Raw genomic sequence first — 11,106 nt, forward strand, 5'->3', positions numbered from 1 at the left:
TGTGTGTGTGTGTGTGTGTGTTTGTGTATGAATATATATGTATATAGATAGATAGGTAGATTAGATAGATAGATAGATAGATAGATAGATAGATAGATAGATACGCACACACATGTATATATATGGATATATATATATCCATATATACACACACACACTCTCTCTTTTTCCCTCCTTCCCTCTCCCCCTCTCTCTTTCCCCTCCCCCCCTCTCTCTCTGTATATTGAAGTCAGTCTACTATTAATTTGGGACTTAAGATGACCTGTGTTGTTCATTACAAGTGCTAACTATGAGTGATACATAGCACAGTGACTTCCCTTGCAATGCGAAAGTCCGTGAGTACTGAAATAAGGCATCAACATCACATCTTCCCATTATAGCCTTCTCCTAAAATATCGGACATATTTATTTTGTGAAAAGAATAAGTAATTTTATAACTTAACAGCCTCCTTAGAACAGGATATAAATTTCTAATGTAATCAGTGAGTTGCGGTTTCGATTCATAGCTGAAACTATTCTATTTCAAATTTGTCTCTAATATATTTGATAAATGCATTAACATGTTCACGTTTGCGAATTTAGAGATTTATCGAGACGCCACTCTTAATAATAATAATAATAATAATAATAATAATCCTTTCTGCTATCGGCACAAGGCCTGGATTTTCTGGGGGAGGGGGACAGTCGATCACATCGAGACCAATACTCAACTGGAACTTATTCTATCAAGCCCGAAAGGATGAAAGGTAAAGTCGACCTCGGTGGAATTTGAACTCAGAACGTAACGACAGGCAAAATACCGCTAAGCACTTCGTCCAGCGTGCTAACGATCTTGCCAGCTCGTCGCCTTTATCCTTTGTACTATAGGCACAAGGCCTTAAAGTTTTCAGGGAGGGGTGCTAGTTGAATACATTAACTCCGCTGGTCAACTGGTACTTATCTCGACCTCGAAAGTAAGAAAAGCAGAATCGACCGCAGCGGAATAATGATAATAATCCATTCTAATGTAGGCAAAAGGCCTGAAATTTTGTGGGAAGGATCTATTCGGTTACAACGATCCTAATGTTTAGATATTTATTTTATCCCGGAAGGATGAAAGGCAAAGTGACCCAACTAAATTGCAGAAATCACAATTCTACATTATTAGTATAAGTTTTTGTGTAACATTGAGTTATCTGTTAAACGTATCAATGAAAACAGCCGCCCTCACGTGGAGAGATTTGTTGTACTTTTTTTTTTTTCGTTGATGGGGCAATTTGGTTATTCACAATGAAACTGAAACTGTTTATTATTGTATAAGTTAACTAGTGAAATCGTGTAACAGGGTCATGAATTGTTTAGCTAATTCTGTTTAGCTAATTCTGTTTAGCTAATTATTGTTATGTTTATCAACCAAAATACTTAGAGCTATTACACTCAATTCACGTCTGTATAGAGATAGTTATCAAATCTTTCCCTTTTAATCAGGACAAACTGGTAATTACCAAAAATTATGGAATATTATCTTAGGTTCTAGAACAAATTTTCATGTTTAAGTTAGGTTTAAGCAACTTAACCCTTAAGCGATCCAAAATTAAGCAATGGCTTTATTTAGAACAACTTCATGTGTCTCGTAGAGTTGTTTGTGGTGTATCAAATTACTACAGATGCTTTTTATAGCAATACACAAACGTATAAAAGAAATGGCATGTGCGTTTTATGAAGTAGCAGACGGGCATATCTTCATCTATTAAAATATCATAATGATATATGTACACTATTCGTCTAAAAATATCTTAAACAGACTGAAAACATCGCTGGAGCGTTCTGCATATCTTATTTCCTTGTTTTTGCTAAACCTCATTTAAGCCCTGATCGAACAAAATTTTTATCAAAGATATTTCAGCCGTGACTATCTAGTATTTATCCTATGTGCAGAAAACCTAGGACCATTTTATCCAGCTTTTCCTTTTCTAAGATTGTGAGATGTGGTTAAAGGGAGATTTGTTTGCTTTTTCCAGCAGATGCACCAACCCCATAACGACTCCATGAATTCATGTGAACGAATGTGTGTGTATGTGTGTATGTGAATGTGTATGTGAAATTTATGGTATTAGGGTGTGTTATTAGTCAATATGTATGTGTGTTATAGGTATGTAAGGTCACATAGATAATTTTTTCTGGTGAGATAATAAATAGTGAACATATTCTAGGTACCGGGTTCTAAATGAACACTGACCAGTTAAAAAACACTTTGCAGTCATCCAGTCTGTTAGAAATAGCATCCAAATCTGCCTTGAATCACACTATACATTAGCGGTATACTGAAGTGAAATAGCTTTAACCGGGAATCGAAACCGAATCATACTGAATATATTAAAACTTTGCTTCATATCCGATTATTCTGTATAATATTGGTTTCTTTTTGATAAGACAAAAGTGTCCGATATTTTAGAGGGAGAATTTAACATGAAGATGCGATGTTCACGTCTTTTGCGCTGAGAAGCAGGGCCTAATAAGAAAAAATGGTTTCTGATCAAAGCACAAGGTCGGTAGATTTGAGGGGAGGGGCTTTTAGTCGATACAATTGACAAGTATTTGGTTGGTACTTTAGTGTATCGACCCTGAAACTGTGAAATATAAAGTTAAACTCGGTTGCATTTGAACCTGGAATGTAAAAGAGTCGGAACTCGGTTGCATTTGAACCTAGAATGTAAAAGAGTCGGAACATATGTATGTTGATTATATAAACATACATATGAATTATACAAATACACACACATACACACACACACACACACACATAGTGGAATCAATTATATGAATATAATCACTTAGAGTCGAAACCTAATCGCGGTCTCGACTTGCTATAATGTTTGCTGAAACAAGAAATGTCGGTTTCAAAATTTTGGCATAAGGCCAGCAATTGTGGGGAAGGGAGCAAGTCACTTACATCGACTCTAATGTTCAACTGGTACTTATTTAATCGACCCCGAAAAGATGAAAAGCAAAGTCGACCTCGGTTTAATTTGAACTCGGAACATAGACAGACGAAATGCCACTAAACATTTTGCCCGGCGCGCTAACAATTCTGCCAGTTCGTCGTCTTAAAGAAACATTCGTTTCTACTCTAGGTCGAAGGCCCGAAATTTTTGGGGTGGGGCCAGTCGATTAGATCGATCTCAGTACGCAACTGGTACTTAATTTATCGACCCCACCTCGAAAGGATGAAAGGCAAAGTCGACCTCGGCGGAATTTGAACTCAGAGTGTAAAGACAGAAGAAATACCGCTAAGCATTTCGCCCAGCGTGGTAACAATTCTGCTAGCTCGCTGTCTTAACTCAAAGAAATATTGATATATAAACTAATGAACGTTATTTGAAATATAGAATGAGCACATTATGTAGATAATTTTGCTTGGGACACCTTCAGCAAGCGGAAATTGTCATGGTTAGAATGTTTTTGACCGTAGTTCTGTTCAGTCAGGGTTGAACTACAGAGAGTCAACAACATTAACAATGATTCTGCTAATCCTTTTGAAACGATCTGCATTCTGATATGGTTCAGCTATTTAAAGATTAACACTGAAATTTGTGGAGGTTGGGGAGAAACAGTTGATTATGTTGACCCAGGACTTGACTGGTATTTCACTTTATTAACTGCGGAAGGTTAAAAGGCAAAGTTGACTTTGGCGAGATTTGAACTTCGAACATGAAGAACCGTTAATATTGGGTTGTTAAGTAAATTCGTTTTTCTTTTTTTTCTCTGGGCATTCCATTGTCATATGTGTGAAATGAAATAAAATAAAATAATTTTTCATATTAATTCAAGTAACATTGGAAAGAATTAAAAGGAATAATAATTAAAAAAGAAAAACGCATTTTTCTGACAACCCAACAAAAATAGATATCACTAAACGATTCTGTCCTTTACATTCCTTCTCTGTTGTTTGGTTGGCACTCCGTCGGTTACGACGACGAGGGTTCCAGTTGATCCAATCAACGGAACAGCCTGCTCGTGAAATTAACGTGCAAGTGGCTGAGCACTCCACAGACACGTGTACCCTTAACATTATTCTCGGGGAGATTCAGCGTGACACAGAGTGAAAAGCTGGCCCTTTGAAATACAGGTACAACAGAAACCGGAAGAAAGAGTTATGGTGAAAAAGTGCAGCAGAGTTCGCCACCATCTCTGCCGGAACCATGTGGAACTTTAGGTGTTTTCGCTCAATACGCACTCACAACGCCCGGTCTGGGAATCGAAACCGCGATCCTACGACCGCGAGTCCGCTGCCCTAACCACTGGGCCATTGCGCCTCCACTCTCTGTTGTTTAAATAAGTATAAAATAGTGTTGTAGTTGCCGATCTGATGTCTGCTACGAAATACGATAAAAATATGGATAAGTTTTTCCCGCTTACTTTCATTGACATAGCCTTGAAATATGTATCACTCTAAAACTGTTCATTGCGATTAAACACTTGGCTTCAATGAATATTTTCACTTGTATCCTTCCCACAGTAATAAGTCTTTTTTCCCAATTCCAGCCACCCAGGTATCTATTCACGTTGTTACTCGCACCCACACTCTCTCTCTCTCTCTCTCTCTCACACACACACACACACACTCGTTCGCTCACTGATTTTCTCTTTCTTTCTCTTTCTTACAAACCTTATTTCTTAGTAGTTACAAAAATCTAAAATAGAACAAAATGCTAGGCATGCTGACGTTTGATTTACTCTGTCAAATCATGGATTTCGTTGTTGTTGGTGTTGAAGTTATTGAGCCCTAGTTGTGTCCCGATCAACCAGTCTTATAGTGAAATGTATTTCAACTGTGACCATTCCAGCCATATTAGTGGTGGTGGTGGTGGTAATAGTGGTTGTTGCTTAGCGATCATTCAGACCTATGATATAAAGTATTCCATTCTGTACCCGTCATATTATATCATTCAAAGTATCCTCAGTTGTTTTTTTTTTAATAGAAGAGTGTGACTTGAGGGAGATTTGGCTACTATCTCATACAAATAAAGTGACTACGTAGAGAACTCTTTATTGGCACATCACGGATTAGGTTGATGTATAGCTATGATTAGCTATGATTGGCAGAGACACAGTCTAAAATTAACAAATAGAAATCAAGAGCAGATATCTATTTATAGTGAAATTTAATTTCAGATAAACAAGTTTGGAGTTGTAAATAAAGAAAGAAAACGCATATGCTGTACATTGCAATATTAAGACATTTTAACGCCAAGAAAAAAGTTTTAAGCTCAAACTATAAAACATACTCATATTTATATCGATTATTAATCATTCATTTTTATTGATAGCAGTTGATGTGCTCATTTTCTTGATAGCATTCATGTGCTCATGATTACTTATAGTTGAAATATTCTTTTCTACTCTAGTCACAAGGCCCGAAATTTTGGGGGAGGGGCCCGTCGCTTAGATCGACCCCAGTACGCAACTGGTACTTAATTTATCGACTTCGAAAGGATGAAAGGCAAAGTCGACCTCGGCGGAATTTGAACTTATGCTCTGAGTTCAGTGCCTAGAGTAGAAAAGAATATTAACTATGCTGGTGACACGCACACACACACACACACACACACACACACACACACACACACACACACACAAGTACATTAATCGACAGAAGTTAAAGAGTGACTCAAGGGCCGAAAGTTTTGTATATTGGCACTTGTCAAACTTTGATAAATGCCAATGCACGAAACTCGGATTCTGAGTCACTTTTGCCGTTTAATGATATATATATATATAATCATTTGCTTGTTTCAGTCATTTGACTGCGGCCGTACTGGAGCACCGCCTTTAGTCGAACAAATTGATCCAAAGACTTATTCTATCGGTCTCTTTGCTGAACCGCTAGGTTATGGGAACGTAAACACACCAACATCGGTTGTCAAGCGATGGTGGAGGACAAGCACAGACACACACACAGATATATATATATTCATGTTTATATCGATTGTTTATATATATATGTTTATGTTTTCACAGTTCTATATGTTTGCAATCGTAGTTTCCTAATTATATTACCACACACACATACACACACATATGCGAGAGAAGCTATATTAGAAAGATAGAGAGAGAAAGAGGGAGGGAAGGAGGGAGGGATAGAGAAGGGCGGGGTGAATGAGTGTGAGAAGAATCCACCCAGATACTTGACTGGGGCCCTAATTATCCGGCTTGAATGAATGAAAGATCAAGTTGACCTCGATGTGATTTGAGCTGAGATTTGATCTGGGATTTGAGCTGAACGCACGGTGGGCAGGAACGAATGTCGCAAAGCATTCTACCCGACGTTCTAACCATTTTGCCGATGGACTGCCTTGTGTAGATGTATTGAGGGGAAACGGGTTTTGAGAAGTAGGTCAGGAGAAAAAGCAGTACTCATGTTCCATTACAGGGTCTCCGAGATTGCTGGGAGGAAGGTATCCTTAAACCAGAAACCAGATCCGAATGCTTGCAACAACGTAAACACTGCTTAAGGAACCCAAAGTGCCAGGCGATGGTATTAAACTTGACGACGTCTACCACCTAGGTAGGCTAGGGCAGGATTTGAATTCACAACCCAAAAGCCGGAATAAATAAGCAAGGTTTATGTTAAGGTTGTACGCAGGAGTTGGGTTCGTGAATTACGGAGAGATCCACCAGAAATGAGAAACGTGAGCATAGGCATCTTAGAGTTCTGGGATATTGTAAGCCACCATGGGTAAAATACATCACTAAGTATTTTAAAGTCCGGTTTATGTCGCAGAATATTCAATAACGGTATATGATCATTATTTTGTATCACTTCCACTACCTTTCTGTTTGCTCTTTCTTCAAAACGTCTTCTAGCATCAAGATGCCATATCCTTAAATATTTTCCGGGATTTAAGTCCCTTAGTACTGCTACTGCCGTGAGCTTTTATGGATGACATTGCCCCTTTAGAGAAAACAAATAGAGAAGCAAACATTTTCTATTCACAGTTGCATGCGTTATTCCGGCAATGTCAGTTATATTCCAAAGCCAAAAAATAATTGGTCTGAACATAATTCGGGACCAATTTAAACATTTCCACTTTAAAATTGGTGGGGGCTAGTTCATGATCAGGAAGTAGGCAATTAAGAGCCCTACCTTACTACGCAGTGACTACAATGATACCATGAAGACTACTGAGATGGAGGCTAGGCTGAAATAGGTGCTAGCAGCCATTGATAACTGTGGTTTAGCGAGAAGATTTAAGTGTGGTATTGTCAACATGACCTTTTGCTGATGCTTTTATGGCCACTCAGAGCGCGCGAAACGACAGAGTGGGCAGAATAGAAATGAGGTTTCGCATGTCCTCGAGAGTATCTTGGTCTGCTACTGGTTTTTACGGGAACTGGAATGTACAGTGCCACTGCAAATCTCCAGATTCCTTTTAAATTTGTTGATGGATGAGTGTAAAGTAGGAAAATTTTGCTGCCACACGATGCTATAGAACTCGATGGATCCCATTGTTTGTGCGCCTCAGCTAGTAGTGTTAGCGCAAAAGAAATGGAATATGAGAGAAATTGTCGGGGTGATAGAGACTATCCTAGAGATGAAAGATGGTAAAGGTGTAGTACAAAAGATATCGATCAGAATGGGGCGTATATAGAACAATTAGTTATTCGACCAGAATAACAAAGCCAGTCTCTGAAATTGTGTCTGAAATAGTTGGATTGTTACAGCCGCACCAGATTTGATGTGGTGGCTACATGAATAACGGAAGGGAAAGCGTGCTACAACTTGAGTCAAAAGAACGTGCATCACAGCTACTTGGTACTACAAGATGGAGTGACGTGTAGGAAAGTGTAGATAGGGTTGTGATCTAGAATCCGACAGATTATAAAGGGAGTGGACCACTGTGCAAGCTGTATGTAAAATATAAAACATTGGTAAATGTGGACTGAACAACTTAATAGAGTTGTTGAAAGAGAAACAGTTTGAAGTCACTCACGTTCCGGTGACATACATAAATTCATGCTATTTAAGCTTCACGTTCTATTGTAACCAAACTTGTTTCTACAGCCGTTAGCAACTGCTCAAAAGTGCAGAAACTGTCTTCCCTTTAGATCTCGTACATTTTTTGTAGGCTCTGATAATTAACCAATTATTTAAACAAAAATGTTCTGCTATATCTTGTATAACATTACCCACAAAGGTAAAAAAAAAAAGAATTCTCAGAAATACTGCTATTATCTAAATATTTTAGAAACACAATCGTTCGCTTAATTTTTCCTTGGGCTATATACTCAGCAATTCAAGACACAGTTCAGACAACCTCATTAAACTATCAACAAACCCAAATTAATTGCGAACACTGACATTTAATACTCCGCCCCCTCTTATGCACTAGATCTTCAAGCAATACAGCTCACTCTTCCAAACTATTCCCAAATAGTCTTTTAAGATTGCTTACAGTTTGGGAAGATGATACAGCACATCTTATACTGAAATTATGATAAATTTTTAACAATTGGCAATCAAGGGCACGTCTCAGCGTATGCAATTCACTCCTCTTGATTTTGCAGAGATTTATGTTATAAGGAATATAAAACTTAAAACAAAATATAAAAAACTGTATCAACTACACTAAAATGAAGCCCGTAAGTAGCTCAGTGTCAAATAGTTACATCAAGAAATCATCTAAAAATCATTATGCAACCCTTGATTTTAGTCCTAACATTAGGAGTTTTAACAAATTCTCTTTTACGTACTGCATTGAAAATCCATCGCTTTGTATTCAACTTTGAAGTTCGTCATATATAGATTTTTCTTTTGCGCCAATTTTTAAATCTTTTTCAGTCAATGATACAGGGTGGGAATGTTTACCAACTGCTGCTCTCATGCAAACAACTAAAATACCTTTGTCTTTTATAGTAGTAGATTCATTAATCATAATTGACATTTTAGATTGTTAGAAATTATATTTTTTAACTGTGGTTTTTCGGATTCTGTTTACTATGTGGTCTGCTATGTCTGCATATGACTAACGAGTGATAAAGTTATTTTTCCCTCCTGACCAATGTCGTGAGATATATTTGAGTAAGGCCTACTTTTGTGTAAAATGATATATACAGTTCTAAAAGCTCGACCTATTTTTGCTTCATTATTTTCCAGTGACGTATACATTGTATCTTCGATAAGATGTCTTTTCAGTTGCTCCATTGTCTTCTCATCTTTTGTACTTAAAAATCCTAGTTCTTCAACTAATTAGACTGGTTTGCTATATCGTGTCCCAATTCACTCATACATCTACATTAACGCTGCATGACTCGTAACAAATGAACTTCTTGTGTCCATCCAATTTCAAGGTTCATACAATACAACCTAGTTTTTCTATTTGTTAACCACTAGCAAGTGATACTCTATTTTTTTGTTTCTTTTTATTCAAGTGCATTTCTATCCACCAATGGGAAGTTCGGTATTTCTTTTGAAATGTCATCACTTACATCAGGAGACAGATAATTATCTTCAAGTAATATATCCCTCTTCACTGGCCGCGCATATTCAGGGGGAAAAACACGTTTTAATACACTTTAACTTTTAATACAGACCCAACTTCACATATAGGACCTGGAGGAAGTATATGTTATGGCAATTTTGATTTTAAAATAAAATGCACAGGCATGGCTCTGTGGTTAAGAAGCTTGCAACCACTTCATACCATTTATATTTTTATGATCGATTTCTAGCGTGCTTCAATTCTCAAAATGGTTTGCTTCTTATAGGGAGACCATAGTGGGCAGTAATATTCAAACCGAGACTTGGCAAACGCAGAGAAGAGAAAGATGACGATGTCAAGATCTCTAGACTGGAAAGTTCTTAGGATCCATAAGCACAATCTTCGGATCATATTGACTTTATTATTGATGTGTGCACTTTAGCTTTAGTTGTTGTCTACAGTTACATCGAAATCTCTGATATTACTTGACTATAAGAAACTCTCCCGAGCGTTGAGAATATGGCTGTTTAAGCATATTTTCTTTTCCTAAGTCGATGAGCTCGATTTTTTCCTCGTTTAAGAATTTTTTTCTTTCATTACAGCGTATATAGTGTGAAACGGTGTTCGGTTCGGTCACCTACTCCTCTGATAGATTTCTGGAGCTTAACGCCATCGGCAGACTTTTATTTCATGATATTTCCAATGTTATGTATGTAAATAATAAACAGAATGCAGTTCAACACAGCACTTTGAGAACACCACTAATACTCTCTTTCTCTCTCTCTCTCTCTCTCTCTCTCTCTCTCTAACGGTATGATTTATATACCTATCATTATATTTATGAAACATTTCATGGTTGTACTTTCATCAATTTCAGATGCCGTATTCCGAATCTATCCAACGACACCTATGGTATTCAGAATGATTTTCACCAATCTCTGATAAATAGGACGATACCATTTACCGTAGTGGACGGTATGAATGTGATAGACAAATGTCGCATTTACTCTCCATCCCAGAATATTTCGTACGATGAATACAATCGCCCGATAAATGCCAGCTCAATGAAATGTCAGAGCTGGGTTTATGACAAGTCAGTTTTTGAGAGCACCCTGGTGACTGAGGTATAATTCATTTATATATACTTTTTAAAATTTAGTTATTGCTTTTATCGATATTCCAAACCATTCTTCAAACCTTTCTTATGTTTGTTTCAACATAGTGTGTAAGAGTATTATTTTATTGAAGACAAGGAAATTGTCAACGAAAATATTGTATGTATTATATACATGTATGATTAACTAATCCAAGAAAAGGTATTTATTTATATTTCTACCAATTTCTCCGTATGTGAGTGTGTATGATTGCGTATGTAAGCATACTGCATGTAATTAAAACTTTACGCTTCTGATCTATGATTTTACGAGATATGTGCATGTACTTATATATGTATATATATGCGTATATATATGTATATATGCATGTATATATATAGTTGTATATCTGCATATATATGTGTGTGTGTCTATATACAAGTACATATATGTATTTATACATACATATGTTCATATATAAAGGCATGTTTATTTATATAAATATACATACATATATATATATACACATATATACACATATATATATATAT

General features: G+C 36.8%; 2 protein-coding genes across 2 annotated transcripts in view; both read left to right on the forward strand.

Moving 5' to 3' along the window:
* LOC106871644 (calcium and integrin-binding protein 1) overlaps positions 1 to 11,106 on the forward strand; it is a 443,076-nt gene that overhangs the window by 188,645 nt on the left and 243,325 nt on the right. The gene's annotated exons all lie outside the window — the stretch shown is intronic.
* LOC106871640 (organic cation transporter protein) overlaps positions 1 to 11,106 on the forward strand; it is a 47,895-nt gene that overhangs the window by 1,788 nt on the left and 35,001 nt on the right. Inside the window, exon 2 of the mRNA XM_014918213.2 lies at positions 10,339 to 10,585. Coding sequence (XP_014773699.1) covers positions 10,339 to 10,585 — 247 coding nt within the window. The remainder of the gene's footprint in view (positions 1 to 10,338; positions 10,586 to 11,106) is intronic.

Source organism: Octopus bimaculoides, chromosome 19 (genome assembly GCF_001194135.2).
Source record: "Octopus bimaculoides isolate UCB-OBI-ISO-001 chromosome 19, ASM119413v2, whole genome shotgun sequence".
NCBI classification, from domain to species: domain Eukaryota; kingdom Metazoa; phylum Mollusca; class Cephalopoda; order Octopoda; family Octopodidae; genus Octopus; species Octopus bimaculoides.